Below are 15,587 nucleotides of genomic sequence, written 5' to 3' on the forward strand. Positions count from 1 at the left end.
CCTGACTCTACTTTCTGCTGGGCCTACGTTCCTCCAGATCACAAACTCCACGGTCATTACAGCTCAGGCTGCCTGCAATCCTCCACTCTGGTGAGCACCAGGTCCAGTAAGGCTTCACCTCGGGTCGCTCTGTCTAGTACCTGGACAAGGAAGTTGTCCTGGACAGACTCCAGGAATCTCCTGCATTGTCTGCCACCTGCCATGCTGCTATCCCAGCAGATACCCGGGTGGTTGAAATCCCCCATCAGGACAAGAGCCCGCGAGCACGACACCTCCTGCAGTTGAAGCAAGAAGGCCTCGTCAACAGGCTCCCCCTAATCAGGTGCCTGTAGCAGACCCCAACCACTAGATGCCCTTTACTGGACTGATCCCTGATTTTCACCTATAAGCTCTTAGCCTGGTCATGGCTGTTACTCAGACACACTCTTCACAATCTATCCACTTCCTAACATAGAGGGCAATTCCACTGATTAAAGACAGACTCCAAGTATAAGCCTGGCTACTGTTCATCAGTCTTGCTTCTCTGTAGTGCGAGCTCAAATGCTGCCTAATTGGCAACATCCCAGAGATGTATTTAAATGAATTTCAGAAGATGCTTTTCTATTTTGAAAGGCAAAGCCACTCATAGGTTGGCTTTTCCTGAGTGACAAAACCTGTGTTTAGAAAGACATATTTTTTCTAGAAAGCACATGAAAATTAGATGTTTTTACATTTTCCAGATCTCAAGAATGGCGAAAAACAACGAACATAAGGAAGCAAACATTTTATTAAGATAGAGTTGTGAAAGGAGAATTGTTGTCCAGTGTGAGAGTCTGCACACATGTCGTAGCACTCGGTGGTTGTTTGGTGGTCTTTTTGATGACAGCTGTCGTCTTCCTCACTGTGTGCTCTTTGACATGGGTCAGGTTGGAGGACACTTAGCTGGCTGTGGCTGCTTGTCTTATCGGCTAGGACTTCTTCCTCCAGTCTGTTGCTTCTTTGTTAATCTGTGGTTTTCTGTCCTAGCCAGCTGTCTCGCATTGCATTGCAGACATAGGGTAGCTAGCGATGTTACTTGCTGAAACAGGAGACCCGCTGTCTGCACTAACTGTCCAAGTCTGTACTAAAGCATCTGTTATTGGCAGCCAAAAGCTGGATTAGCAAGGTCAGATCTGTAGCTGCTGATCCAGCACCCCATGAAAGCACATAGCTTTTAACCTCACTTGTTTTCCTTAATTCAAGGGTTGTCCAGCACTGGAGTCTGCTGCCTTGTAGAAGTCCATCTTCCTGTCCGTATTAGCCTTCATGAGTGCTGCCAGGCGGAAGAACCTCCGTCCAGATGTGCCCTCCTGTCTGTAGAGATCCTCCAGCAAGGAGAGGCATCTGCTCTGTTGAAGCAGCCTGGCTTGCTTCTTCCTCCTGCCACACAAGAGAAACCGCTGGGCCCAAAGGCATGGCTGTGAAGCACTGAGTCAGACAGGGCAGGGGAAAGCAGGGCAGCGGTGCTAGATGGCTACACTGCTGGAGGAAGGGAGCTGATGCCAGGAGGGCAGCCGGGATGAAGGAGGCAAAGGAAGAAGTGCTGCTGGCACCTCAGCACAAGCTGCTTTTTACCCAAAGGTGTGCATTCTTCTCCCATGCTGCACACAGGAGACAGCGTGAGGCTGTGCCATCCCTGGCTCAACCCACACATCATGCCTGAATGCCTCAGTCCTGCTAAGGCTTGGGAATGGGCTGAAACCCAGGCAGGCTTGGGCCTGGATGCATGGGATCAGGTACAAAATGGCTCTTCCTCTCCCATGTTGTCCCTTCTGCTGCTTACTGAGCCTCCTGTAGAAGGGAGAATGCTCTGCCAGTGGCATGAGAAGTCTGCTGCAACCCTTCCCACAGAGACTTGACAAAGGCCCAGACATGGGTCTGGGGGAACTGCTTTTCCAGCAGGCTTAGTGCCTGCCTGCTCATTTTCCTGGCCAGCTTGACACATCCCATCTTACTGCAGACCTTCACAGGAAGAGGGAGGCATGCAGATACAGAGGACTTGCCCAAGTCATGCAGAGTCTGCAGACAAGGACTGAGGACTGGCTACGGCATGAATATTCCCTGCCAGCAGGGAAAGCATCTGGCTGCATGCCTCAGACACCCTTCTGCTTTTTCCTGCCTCTTTACCTCTCCTTTGAGGCTGAAGAAGATGGCCTCATCAAAGCGGTCTATGGCATTCTGTTTTTTCTCTAGTGAGTTCTGCAAGACCTCTGCTTCATTCAGCTTCATGAGGGCTTTGAGTAAGCAACACAAACAGCAGGTGAGCTGTGCGGAGCCCCTGGCCAGCCCCATCCTTCCCTGTTGCCTTCTGCAGCATCTGCCATAGCAGGGCCCATGTTCCTCTTGGTCATGCCTGCCCTAACACAGGCCCATGAGCTCAGAGCATGGGCACTGAGGGAGCCCTCAGCCATCCTCCATGCTAATGCAGCTTGTGCTGGCAAGCAGGGTGACTCACCATGGGTCTGTTGGAGACGTGCAGGTAGGCAGCCACAGCCACACACTCCAGCAGGTAGTAGAAGCATTGCCCACTGCTGTGTAGTGGCAAGCCAGGGGCACTAGCACTGCTTCAGCGATGGCTTCACACTGGCAGGAGCACTGGCCACTGTCCCTGGCAGCATTGCCTGCTCACCCTCTGCCAGAATCTCCTCTGCAGGGAGGGTCCTAGCCCTCCGCAGCTGTTCTGCAGAAACTACCAAAGCCTCCCAGCTGCTCCAGTTGTCCTTGTCAGCAGAGGCCTGGCAGCTCCCCTGCTCCTAGGGGCTGGAGATGCCAAAGTGGTGGCAGGCCACAAAGTCTCCTCCGTTGCACGCCTGGCATTTGTGTGTGTGCCTCTCCAGGAAGGCGGCACACTCACGGTGAATGCTGACCTTCTGCCTCGTGGGCCACAGTTCGTAAGCTGTCTCCCACAGCAGTGGACTGCAGAAGGCCAGGATTTCAGACTGCTGCTGCATCGTCTCCGTGCTCACAGATAGGCTCTTCACCCCTGCAAGGCAATGAGTCCTGGCCTCAGACAAAGCTAGGGCCAGACCTCAAGGCTGCCCCAGCTGGGGCAAAGGCCACACTTTGGTGCATGCTGCTGTCTGAGCCCGGCCTGTGCTCTGCCCACAAGCACAGTGGCAGAGGCACTTCCAGCAGTCACTGAGAATCTCCCTCTGCACAAAGCTAGGTGAGCAGGGCCCTGTGGAGCCATAGTTCTTCTGGGCCCACACTGCAGCCATCACTTACTGCTTCTTGCCTCCCCAGAGGTGGACAGCCCCTCTGTAGCATCTTGCTTGCCTTCTGGCTTCTTGATGTTCACTCATTTCAGGATGTTGTCCTCCACCAGCATGTCCAGCAGTGAATTAATCCTGTGCCTTTTGCTACTGGGAACAGTGTGAACCAGCTGCTGGGTGGTAAACACCGGCCCTATGATGGCTGCAAACTTCAGACATCTGCTTCTCCAGATTGATCTGATCCAGCTCAGCCAGTGCAATCTCTGCCAAGAAGAAGCAACACGTCTTTGTCTTACCTGTCCCTGAGCCTGAGGTTGGAGAAGCCGGACGATTTCTCCAGAGGAAACAGGGAAGGCTTTGGCCTCCTTTCCTCAGGATGGAACCTGCTGGGCAACTAGAGCCCACGGTCAATATTTTCAAAATGGCTCTGTCAACTGACCGTCACAGGCCACAGGAGCCAGGGAAAGCAGAGACACTCAGACAAACTTCCCAACCAATGACTGGGAGGGCATGATCCAGCAGGTATGCGTGTCCCGCTGTGCAACCTACTAGATCTGCTCTGGGTTCATGCCCAGCAGTGCACACAGAGAGTACAGAACATTTTCACTAGCCCAGAGCTGAACTTGGAGTTCCCCCACCCATGATGTGCAGCTCACTAGTTGGCTCTGCCCACAGGGGAAAACCACAGCTGTAAGAGCGCAGGTCTCTTCCTGCTTGGGCTGGAGTCACCTTCCTGGCAGAGCCTTGAGGCTGAGAGGGCAGCTCTGCAGCACACAGGTGCCCAGCCTCTCTCTTACCTGCACCCCAGGAAAGGAAGCTGGGGCACAGCCATAAACTGGACAAGAGCCACTCAGCTCCTCACCTTTCAAGGCCACCAGCAGTATGGGGTTCTCCAGGCTCATGTCTGGTCTGAGGGTACAGATCCTTTCGCTGTCATTCCCGGTACCCTAACTCGAGGCAGCAGTGACAGCAGGTGATGCCTTGGCTGCAGAAGATGGGAAAAGCAGGGGGAGCATGAATAAGGTGCAACAAGTCATACCCATCATGGTCAGGCACACTGCCTGGCCTGCACTGAACAGGGCCAGCAAGCAGGGCAAGCTGGTCGATTCCCAGTGCAAGCTTTCATTTGCATTCCCCCCCCAGCTCTCTTCTGTCTTCGCACCAGCTTCAGACCAAATGCCCTTCAGTCAAAACTTCTGGGCTTCTCAGATGGAGAATGAATGTTGTGCAACAGAATGTGGTGGTGATGCTGCCTTCAACAGCACTACCTCCAGAGCCAGGGAAGTTGCCTCTGATCCTCCAGAAGGCAAAGCCTGTGCAGCCTGCCCCTTAGCAATGGTGCTCTGCTTGGCATTGCTCTTGCAGTGGCATTCCCACCGTGCTCTTCAGTTCCCAAGGCCCTTGTGAGGACTTGAGGTTTTGGAGCAGTTTCCCACTCCCCCAGATGGGCTTTGCTCTCACAGGAGCTGAGCTGGTGTTTTGCCAAGGGAGCAGCAAGGTATGCAACAGCCCACACCTCTGCCATGGCAAGTTCTGCCCTGCTGCAGGGTCAGCCTCTGCCCAGAGTCACTGGGGAGACACAAGGCACGGCTGTGCGGGAGAGGATGTTGCCACAGCTGATTGGCAACAAGAGTGCTTACCAATCAGGCTCTGCCAGTTGTCCTTTGTCCTTTGCATGTTGTTGCATCTCAGGTAGCATAGCAGTTCCTCACAGTAATATGGGATGCCAGAGCTTCTCTGGATCAGGAACCAGGGCAGGAGCACAACCAACACCAAGGAAGTAAGGTGCAGCACAGTTTGGATGGGTGGTGAGTCACTCAGACCTCGCAGCCTTTCTCGCTCTCGAGACAAGGGGATATTCAGAAGTCTCTCCTCAGCCACCTCCTTCTCCAGGAGTTTACCAATTTTGTTTCTGCGAGACTGTAAAGTCTTCTCTAACATCAGTTGCCCGGCAGAAGGAGAGAACTTGGGCAAAGTTCCTGGAGGGCCATGACCCAGCCCTAGCCTGGGTCACAGTACGCATGCCCTGCAGAGGCCCTCATTGAGCTAAGAAGGAAGGCCTCAGCGGGTGGCAGGTCTGCGTCTGCCGCCTGGCCCGCAGCAAGGCTTTTCTGCCCCGCTGCTCCTACTGGAAAACAGGCAGAGGGTAAGCAGTGCTTCTGAGATGGGCCACCTTGCTTCCTCTCAGCTCCAGAGCTGGAGCACTTTCCGTCTCTGTGCTTGGCCCAGGGACAAAGGAGAAAAGTAGTTGCTCACAAACCCGAGAAAGCGGGTGCTGCTTGGGAGGGTCTGCAGTAGGGTTTTTTGGGAGGCTGCAGTACAAGGGCTGGGGACAGTGGCACCCAGACTGCAGTGTTCCACAAACACCAGGGACGGGCAGGGGAGGGGTGCCAAAGTGACAGCTCCGAAGTGCTTACCTGTACTTAGTAGCCTGGTCTACAACGGCCAGCTCGGCAAGTAAGTGGCTCTTTCCAGAGCCTGGAATGCCCACAGATACCAGGATCTGTGGTTCTTCTAAAAGCTCATAGGCCTCCAGGCAGCAATCAAAGGTTTCAATCTCCTCCTCCCAACCTGTGCAGACCCACAAGAAAATGAGCTGCTGCAGCGTGCCGAAAAGCGGGGAGCCCTTCCAATTCTCTCCCCTATCCCGCAGCAGAGAGGGAAGGAGCAAGGAAGCGGCTGCGTGGGGTCAGCTGTGTGCCTGGGCAGCACCCAGCACAGCCCCTGGCACTGCGCAAAGGGAAGCAATTGGGCTTTAGGTGAGTTTTCCACTTACCCAGCAAGGGACCGTAGTGTGACCTCTCCTTGGCAAGGCCAAAGTCATATTGGCTAGAAGGGAGAGAAAAAAAGTCACTTAGTTGGTCAGAAGCTATTTGCACACAGAGCCTGCTGTGGAGGAATGGAACCCCCCCCCCCCCTCGAGCAGTATGTTACCCAGAGCACATTCCCCTGACCAAAGCTCAAGGTGACACACTAGGACAGCCTCAAGCATAAAGAAGCCCAGCAGCCATGGCAGGACAGCCGAAGCTAACAAAAGTCCCTTGTAGGATACAACAACCAAAGAAATCCAAGATGAGGAAAGAAGCCAGGCTGTACTGCTGGCTAGCTGACTGCTTTGCTAGCCTGGACAAGTATAACAAGCCTCTTGGAAAGGAGGATCTGTGTCTCTTAGCGGCTTGGGATGTCCAAGCTCCTGGCACCTTTGGCTCAAGTCTTGCAGTAGTTTCCAAGAGACCATAGCATTTGTGTTCAAAAGGCCCTCCAACAAGGAGGTCAAAGCTGGGCCCAGAGGAACAGCAGAGGACCGAGCAGGAACGCAGAAGGAGGCAGAACATGTCAGCAGCCCACCTTTCCCCAGTGGAACACGACTGATCCAAAGCTTCCTGCTGGGAAGCAACTGGGGAAAAAAACCCACCCCATGTAGCAGAATGACCTGCTGGCTTAGTCTTACACATGGCGGAGGAAAGCACAACACAGCAAGCTCAGAGGAATGCTGCTCGGACAAAGCCCACAAGGCTAGCCTGTGTCTCCAAAGACAGGCCAGCCTTCCCCAGTCCAGTGTCATCACTTCCACTCTCTTAGCAGCAAGAGGCACAAGGGCAGAGAGGCAGAAAGCAGACCCACCCCAGAGCTTCCGATCTTCTCAGCCACAGGGAAGGGAGGTCTGTGAGAGACCAGCCTGGTCTCGCTGCAGAACTCCTCTCTGCCAGCCAAAGCTGTACCCTTGAGGCCCCTCTCCCCTCACTTGCACGGCTCAGAGAACACTTACTGCTTGGTGATCCCCATGTATTGATAGATGGTGACGGAATCGGTAACACTTTTCATGTCTCTCTTTGGCAACTCTTTGAAGCAGTAGCTGAGCAGGCGAGAGGCTGCGTAGTCTCTGCATCACAGGACACCATCCCTGGGTAGGCCATCATCATGCGGGCAGCCAAATTCACCTTAAAGCCAAGGGCTACCAGAGAGAAAGAGCATATGTCAGTGCAGTTGGGAAACCTTCAAGGCCAAGGGCAACCTCCCCTCCTGGGCACAAGACAACCCAAATGCAGGGTAAGTGGACCCAAAGGGAATCACTTGTCTCTGAGCCCATCCTCCTGCCCCAAAGCCCCAGTGGGCTGCAGTGTGCCCTTGCCTCAGCCCATCTGCCTTGTCCAGACCGACGTGCTGAAACAGACCCATGCCAGCCTCACATTCTTAAGACAAAGGAGCCCTACCTGTGTGTTCAAACCTCTCAGGATGGTCACTGAGGCCACAGAACGCCGTCCCGCTGCTGACCCCGACAGAAACTTGCCTGGCACACAGAGAGTGACGTGCATTTAGCAGCAGCCCTGCTACAGTTGTGCTCACCCTGTTCCATCTCTTCCCACCTCTCCCCTCCTTGGCACTGGGACCACACACACCAGCATAGGTCTTGGAGACTTAGAGAGCTTGGGGTGCAACATGCCCTGGTGGCAGGGGATGTAGGTAGGGCACATGCAGGACCATTTGGGCCCTTCCCCAAGGCCTGATGGCTGCAACCTGCACCAGGCCACAGGCTCTTCTCCTGAGTGGGGAGGCAACTGGTGCTGCCTGCACACCACCCACAATGGCAGTGACTGGAGGTCGAGGGACTGGGCTCAGGCTTTGTTCCTGGCCCCATTGCCCAGAGAAGCCTATCTCTGGCACTGATGAGCTCTGTGCTCTGTCGAGGGCTCTCTCCGGCATGGTGACCTGGGGGTCTGTGCCTGGCTGCTGTGGGCTAATCTGCCACCTCTGAGATGCTGCCTCCTTCCCACCAGGGGCAAAGCAGGACGAGCCAGGGGGCATGTCTCTTGCTCATCAGTCCCCTCGTGCCATCCCAGGCAGCACACACATCCCATAACATGCACTCACTGGAGTTTTCTCAGCTCTGTGGAGGCCATGTGGAAGATCTGCATAGCACATTCCAAGGCATGGGTGCTCTCACAGGCCAACTTTTCTCCAGGAAATCCAAACACACAGAGGAAGGTGCAGCCCTGCAAAGAAGAGGTACAGTACGTCTTGTTTTACAATACTGATGGTCAGCAGCTGATGCATTCTGCCATAGGCACTGGGGAGACCAGCAGAGCTTGAGGTCAATCCACAGCCACAGATCCCAGCAGCACAAGAGAGCTACTTCCCATTCTCTTGCTGCCAAACAGACAGAGGCATCCTGGGGGTGGGATGGCTGTCACACACTCACTTTGTCAAACAGAAGAGTTCTGTTGATTCACTCTTGTGAGAGCTGATGATTTCTGAAATCATACTGCTGCTATCACTGAGACTGCTGCTGAGCTCCATTACGCTGATCTTGTCAGCGAACTGCAGCTGGACAAAGAGGCTGGTGACCGGCTGTAGCTCAGAGCACAGCTTCAGTGGCACGTTCTGATAAAGCTGCAAGAGAAGAGCACAACAGCTTTGCCAGCCTGCTCTTCTGGGGGCTTCTCTGGGCCCACAGCAGACACTGAGGGACAGCAGGTGTGCTGGCAACGCCAGGTACTACTATAAGATAGTGAAAGTCCTCCCAGGTCCCGAGTCCTGGCGCAAAGCTACTCTGGCAACATTCTGTCCTGTGACACGTGCGGGCACGAGGGGAGACTCTTTGCCATCCTCCAAGCACCTGAGAGGGATCTGGTCCCCTTGCTCCCTCCCCCCTGCCTGTGCAACCTCCAAAACTACGGCCATGCAGAAGACAGGGAAGTCTACCTCTCACCACCCGTGTCTCTCAGAGGCGCAGCACAAACGGACAGCTTTCGGGCACGTCTGGCCCCAGCAGCTCTAGCATCTGTTTTCCTTGGGCTCTCGGCTCAGACTGCACTTTTCTTTGGCTGCCCATTTTCCCGAGAGCTCCACACCGTCTCCTGCGCCCTCCCTACATGCAGCCACCAGCAATAGTGGCCATACCTTCTGGAGAACAGCTGTCGATATGTGCTTCTCCAGCCTCGCTGCCACTTCAGGATCACCAGAGCTCATAAGAACTGGCCTTTGGAGGGCTAAGGAAAGGAAACACAGGCTGTCACTGGCAGGGCAGGACTGCAGGGGCTTGGGAAGCTGGACATGGCAAGGGAGAGATTCTCCTGTGCTTGTTCCTGTTCCTGTCTGAAGCAGGCAGGACCCACCTTTCCAGCCAGTCACAGGACAAGGAACTCACCCGTCCCTTCCAAATGCCAATCCTCTCTGTACATATTCAGCTGGCCTATAGCATCTTGGTATTCTTGGTGAGCTAAGTGCCTCATTCCCACAACCTGAAGACACACAAGAGGAAAGAAATGCCACTGGCCTCCCCAGAAGCCCCAGGGCACAGGGCCTGCCCCTCTCCTCTCATTTCCCAGACAAGGGTAAGCCCACCTCCATGGACTTTCAGCTGAGGTGCAACGCCAACAGCTTCAGCTCTCTGCCTACGCTTATGGTTAGGGCTGTGGCCACGTTCAGCCTCTCAGCTGTCTCTCCACCCAGGTGCGGGTCTTCCAAAGGGCTCGAGGCCCCACCATTCACCCACCTTCACAGCCCTTCTGCCAGCAATACACTCGGCCCTGATTCGTTGCTGCTCACACAGCTCCCAGCAGGTCTGTGACAGCACAATTTCATAGGCAGCCGAAAGGCTTTGGGCCTCGATAACTTCGTCCAGGGCCTGGCTGCAGATGAAGTACTGATGATCCCCGCCTCTGACAGATATGAAGGAGAGAATCCCAGCGGAGATCCCTGGAGAGAGAAAGACCAGCGGCGTTAATACAGGGAACCTTTGGAACTTAGTGGCCCCCAGCTGCACAGAAGCTCAGCTGACGCCCAGCCTGGAAACAGGCATCAGGGAGGGGAAGGGTCTCATGTGTCCTTCTTGGGGCCATACCCACACAGGTCCCAGAAACGGGTGTCTACAAAGGGGCAAACAAAGTCAACACTGACAGTGCGTTGGCACTGCCGGGCGTCTGGGCCGGTGGCCTACAGCGCAAGCCCAGCAGAGCAGCAGCTTTGAGCAGCGTCTGCTCTGTTTACATGAAGGCAGGTTGCAAGTGCCTGCCTGAGCAAGACAAGAGCCTTTCAGAGAGCTGGGGAAGGGAGACCTTGAGGGGAAGAGAAGGGAAGAAAAGCAAACAGGGAGACCCAGAGAGAGGAGGATAGAAGAGGTCCTGTGGGAGTCCCAGTGAAGTCCCTGCCCGCAGTCTGCTGCCCAGACATGCTGTCTGTGGTGCAAGGAGAGCCTGCAAAAGCCCGGCTCAAAGCTGTTAGGCAAAGCAGTTCCCCTTTGCTTGCCATGAAAAGCAGCAACACTTGGCTGTTCAGCTCCTGGAACTTGAGGGAGCGTTCCAGAGGTGACACATCCCTTATCCAAGGGGCAGGCAGGACAGAAGGGCCTGTCTGGGGTCCGGGTGTGGGATCTACCTCCCAATGGGGTCAGACATTGGGGGCTGTGCTCTGGGACCCTCACTGGGAACGAGGGGCCTGTGCTACAGCTGATGCAAGGCAGGCAGGGAAGGAGTCCTGGCCTCCGCTGCCCTCGCTGCCTCCTGCTTGCCCTGCAAATGCTGGCAGGGGAGGCTCTAGAGAGTACCGGTGCTGACCCATCTGTGCCCGTACCTATCTTCAGGTGGAGCTTGAGACCCATGTGCGTGTCATGAGTGCTGTACTTCTGGATTTTCTTGGAGCACTGCAGCGCCAGGTTGATGGCCATAGGCAGCTGAGGCTGTGCTGCTCTCCAAAGCACCCGCACAGCATCCCCTGGGGAAAGGGAAGGGAAGGTGAAGGCTCTCCCGAGGGCTGACTCTCCCTGACTTGCACCCAGCCATAGGGACAGCAGCAAGCAGCTGGCTGACTTGCCAAGGAAGATGGGACTGTGGGAGGCCATCATCCTGAAGGACTTTCGGGGCAGCCTGGCCTCAGGGACCCCTCCCATCTGCCAGGCCAGCCACAGCGACCTCCAGGGCACCAGAGCAAGAGGGAGGGTGGTGGGGGGCAGCAGTGAGGCACCTCCCACTGCCAGTGCCACTTGACACTCAAAGAAAGGGCTCCCTCCCCCCCCCACTTCTCCTATACCTCAGCGCTCCTGTAGAAGCCCTGCTCAAAGCTGGAAGCAAAGCAGTTCCCCTTTGCTCTCTGCAAAAAGCAGAGTGGAATCCAGGAGGCTCCCACAGGAGACGCTCCGCATCAGCAGAGCGCTAACTCTGCCTCCCCCTAACAACACACCAGACTTCAGGATGTCTCCTCCAAAATCCAGCGCCACTGCAGACAAAGAGAAAGAAAAGCAGAGTTAAAAGGATGCCTTCTATCCAGGAACCACAGGAAGAGCCACAGTGCCCGGAGAGGACCACCGTGGCGGTGCAGGACCAAGGCACGGCTCCAGAAAGCCTTGCTCCCAGGGCTGCTATGGCCACAGCCCTGGAAGCCGCACAGCCAGCAGAGAGGCAGCGCCTCGAGATATGGTGCACGGCATGGTGGGAACAGGAGGGCACCTCTGGAGAGCGTCTGCTCCAGCTCTGTGCACCGCTCCACTCAAGCAGAGCCACCCAATGCCACTTGCCGGGGTCACATCCCCAGGCCTTGTGAAGACCTCTGTGTGGGCCTAGGTGACCCCCTGGCCTTCCTGGGCAATCTGTGCTGCAGCTTGGTCAGCCTCACCGCAGAGGTTTCTCCTGCCCAGCGGAGCCTCCCGCCTTTCAGTTTGTGCCCGCCGCCTCTTGTCCTGGTGCCGGGCACCCCACCAAAGACAGCTTGGCTCCGGCTCCTCGCCCCTTCAGGGAGGCAGGAGAGGGCAGCTCAGCACGGCTCTCTCCACAGTGAGCGAGCCTCGGGGCTCGATGCCCGACAGCCCAGCAGCACGGCTCTTACCATCCAGAATGTCTCCCATGGAGGCACTGAGGACATGCGCCAGCTCCTCAGCTCCTCTCTCTTGTCCGTTCTTCTGGACACACTTCTCTGCCAAGGCAGTGAAACCTGCTGGAAGGACACCCACAGATCAGGACGCGTCTGGGTGCACCCCTTCCCTGGCCCCAGCTCAGTGCTCGTCACAGCCATGGCTGACGGCCCAGGAGAAGCCGCCTGCTCTTTGGGCAGCACGGCAGGAGGCCTGCGCAGTGACAAGAGGGCAACCCTCTTACTGCTTAACTCTTCAAGGCGGTCAGAGTACTGTGCACTAAAGTGCCCTCTTGTGTTTCCTTTCTGGCTGCTAGGAGAGTCTTTAAAAACACTTAAGAAATTTCTCATGGAACGCACACTGTATTCGTAAGAATAAACACGTACACAAATATCAACAGTTGCAATTAGACAGAACACAGAGATATTCTGAAAATATTTTCAGGAACCAGACTTGTATGCTGCTATCACATTTCGCGTTGCAAAACAAGGTGTTCAAGTAGTTGTAGGGTTTGTTGGTCACTTGTCCTTCATTGTACCAACTCAGTGCTCCTACTTTTGTATCTAACTTGGAGAATAAATCAAGAGAACATCAGCAGAAGAGAGCAACCTATCTAAACAGGCGTAGAACAGTCCCACTTCTCACATTTTTACGTTGGTCCATTTTCCAACGTAGTAACTGTGAAACAGCAATAAAGCAAGGTTTTATGTTCAAAGAACAACTTGAAGAAGTAGTTAGCGTATTTTGCATGCAAGCATCATCCTTGTTTTGTCAGCTGAATAATGGCATTACTCTTGCCCCACTGAGAAAGAACTGCCCCCCTGAGGAAAGGGAGACTTCAGGGTTCAGATCCTGAAACACTGCTGCGCTTTTGCTATGATTTGTCAGAGGTGAGAGGGTCTACTGCTTTCTATTTTTTGGATCTACCAGCATGCAGAACTGGACGTATGTGCAGAATTGGGCAGCCTGTGTAACACTGTTGTTGTCTTTCCCAGGGTTCTTGTATCACTGATCATAGAAACGTTTTAGGTAGCCTAACTGGGTAGCCTACCACTGCCATCGAACCAGACTGATGCCTTCGTTTCCTAAAAACAAGATCACGTATCCCACTGGTTTTCAATTTTGGTTGCTCTATTTAATTTATATCTTAATAAGAAATATTTTTTTAAAACACAAGCTCTTCTTCAGTGATGTAAGTTAACAGTTTTATGTAGCTGATATGCAGCCCAAGCCAATTCCTCTTCCCTCGATGCAACTCAGGTGAGCCAAAAGGTTGGACGCTCGTGCTCCATTACAGCTTGGAGGAGCATGCTGAATTTAGGCCCGAATTTAGATCTGGGGCAGGAAGGAGCTGCCTCCTTACTATCTGGTTGCTGTATTGACGGGTGAGGTGCTGACAGTTAATCAGCGTAAAAGTTGCCCACAGGGAGGGCACTCGCCCTTCCTCTCTTGTTCATACCCACACTTTATCATAGGATTGCAGAATCACAGAATGGCTTGGGTTGGAGGACACCTTAAAGGCCGCCGAGCCTGTAAGGCTGCCCCTCTGCTCTGCTCTCGTGAGGCCCCACCTAGAGTACTGCATCCAGCTCTGGGGCCTCAACACAGGAGGGACATGGACCTGCCTGAGCAGGCACAGAGGAGGGCCACGAAGATGATCAGAGGGCTGGAGCACCTCCTCTAACGAGGACAGGCTGCACTGAGCAAAGGCGAGTGTCTTCAGCCTCATCTACAAAGGTTGTGCTGAAAGTGATGCCTCCTGGTTATTTCCCTGGAGACTGCCATAGCTACATAGAGCACAGTAACGCTGTGTGATAGAGCAAACACCATTTTTCCACACAGTTAACACCATCAGCCAGGCACTGTCACCAGCACTGACCAGGAGCCTGCATGCTGTGCTTGTAAACATCTGCCCCAGCGGAGGTCCCCGACCGTCACTGATGCCACTGCTGAAACACAGCATCTCGCTGTGCTCCTCGCTGTGCTCGCTCCGCTCTTCGCTGCGCACAGACGCTCACTGACACCGACGACCACCGCTTCTTCCCCGCGGAGCAGCTCAGCCCCACGCTTTTCTTCCACCCACACTTCCGTCGTATGGAACGCCGCCCCGCCCCCTCGCGGGCTCTCATTGGTCAGCGGCGGCTTCGCCGGCTCCGATTGGCTGAGCCGCAGCGCGCGGGAGCGGCCGCTGGGAGCCGGCCGTTGGAGCCGCGGCTCTCCTCACAGATCGCCGCTCCCGGAGCTCGGGCTGCCCCTTAGGAAACCGCGGCGGCAGCAGGTGCTGTCCGGGCAGCAGCCAGACGGAAGCCGCGGCACAACGGGAGCGAGTGCTGAGCACAGCTCCGCCATTGTGTGCGGGAGAGCGGTCCCGGGACACGGAGAGGAGCCCTGCGCGGCCCCAAGTGTTGGAGATACCCAGATAGTTCATCAGGACGGTATCTCTGATGAAGCAGATTTTATTCGCAGCTGCGATGGCAGGCCTCCTGCAAGCAGGAGAGCACCTAGAAAACAGCGTTATAGGTTCTGTGCACTGTTGCCCAAAGCCTGTCTCTTTCTCCCCTGGTTCCTCGTTGCTGAGTACTGTAGGTTCACAGTCTTCCCCCTAACGCTTCACTAAACGTGTAAGTGGTGCACAAACATAAATCTTTGCTGGCTAAGCATAAATCTCTAATTAATTAACTGATTTCTGGCCCTCACTCCACACTCGGTCACTGTTTCTGGATATCTGTTTGTCCTCCCTTGCATAGAGATGAGCTCGGAAGGAGGACAGGAAGTATTTTGATGCCTGCCTGTCGCATCCCAGCCTTCTCACAGAGTGAGACAGTCCAGCCTTGTGTAGAGATCCTGGCTTCTTTCATGTTTATTAAGACTGTTTTTCTTTTGCTGGGAGTTTCTTGTCCTAACAGAACAACCCTACAGTATGTTTTCTTATCTCTAATGCTATACCCACGTTGTTTGGAACATTTAACAACTATTGCAGTTTTGCAAGAAATAATTAATCACATAATTCAGCACTCATGTTTCTAAAACATGCTACCAACACATACAGTACTTCATACAGTATTTCTACTTTTTAGACCAACTATTTCTAAGGATAAGTTACAGAATACAAATACATTATGTTCTACTTCTTCAAACCAGTTGCCCTTTTAAATATCTAATGCAGAAATAACATCCATTCCCACAATTCCCTAATTCCCCCTCTCCCTGTAGTATCAGTATAGTATCCCCCTGTAGTAGCAGGACTCCTGTACTACAATCAAAGAAGTAAATATGGGCACAATTGTTCCCTTCCATTTGCTGAACCAGGACTCCAACTATCCAGTGATAGAAGTATCTATTCCTGAATTTTCTGCCAATTCATGAGCAAGAGTGGTAAGCCCTTGCAATGCTTTAGTTATTGTACCATCCAGGGCTGTGTTATTGGGGATGAAGGTGCAACAGCGGGTGCCCAGCATTGCACACAGACACCCTTTTTCAGCTAGTATTGTATCAAGGGCAATCCTGTTTTT

The 15,587-nt window shown here is 54.2% G+C and overlaps 1 protein-coding gene and 1 pseudogene across 2 annotated transcripts; both read right to left on the bottom strand.

Moving 5' to 3' along the window:
• Nucleotides 1-748: 748 nt before the first annotated feature.
• On the bottom strand, nucleotides 749-5,171 carry LOC146542394 (adenylate cyclase type 10-like; annotated as a pseudogene). The gene is made up of 6 exons (XR_014880637.1): nucleotides 4,871-5,171; nucleotides 4,093-4,215; nucleotides 3,244-3,493; nucleotides 2,474-3,001; nucleotides 2,146-2,252; nucleotides 749-1,398 (listed from the first exon to the last, which is right to left on the bottom strand). The product of XR_014880637.1 is annotated as an adenylate cyclase type 10-like (transcript).
• A 123-nt stretch (nucleotides 5,172-5,294) lies between these two features.
• LOC146542395 (adenylate cyclase type 10-like) lies at nucleotides 5,295-7,172 on the bottom strand. Its single transcript, XM_085213061.1, has 3 exons — nucleotides 7,000-7,172; nucleotides 6,007-6,059; nucleotides 5,295-5,801 (listed from the first exon to the last, which is right to left on the bottom strand). The coding sequence occupies exons 1-3, from the start codon at nucleotides 7,053-7,055 to the stop codon at nucleotides 5,644-5,646; spliced, it is 267 nt and encodes an 88-aa protein (XP_085069187.1). The 5' UTR covers nucleotides 7,056-7,172; the 3' UTR covers nucleotides 5,295-5,643.
• Nucleotides 7,173-15,587: the final 8,415 nt, after the last annotated feature.

This window comes from Meleagris gallopavo, chromosome Z (assembly GCF_905368555.1).
Source record: "Meleagris gallopavo chromosome Z, MGAL_WU_HG_1.1, whole genome shotgun sequence".
NCBI lineage: Eukaryota > Metazoa > Chordata > Aves > Galliformes > Phasianidae > Meleagris > Meleagris gallopavo.

Excerpts from the sequence above, each read along its gene's own strand:
- LOC146542395 (XM_085213061.1), bottom strand. The coding sequence starts at position 7,055 with ATGAAAAGTGTTACCGATTCCGTCACCATCTATCAATACATGGGGATC. Across the intron at positions 6,060-6,999 it reads TACATGGGGATCACCAAGCA|CCAATATGACTTTGGCCTTG; the intron begins GTAAGTGTTCTC and ends TCTCCCTTCTAG. Across the intron at positions 5,802-6,006 it reads ACACTACGGTCCCTTGCTGG|GTTGGGAGGAGGAGATTGAA; the intron begins GTAAGTGGAAAA and ends GGGTCTGCACAG.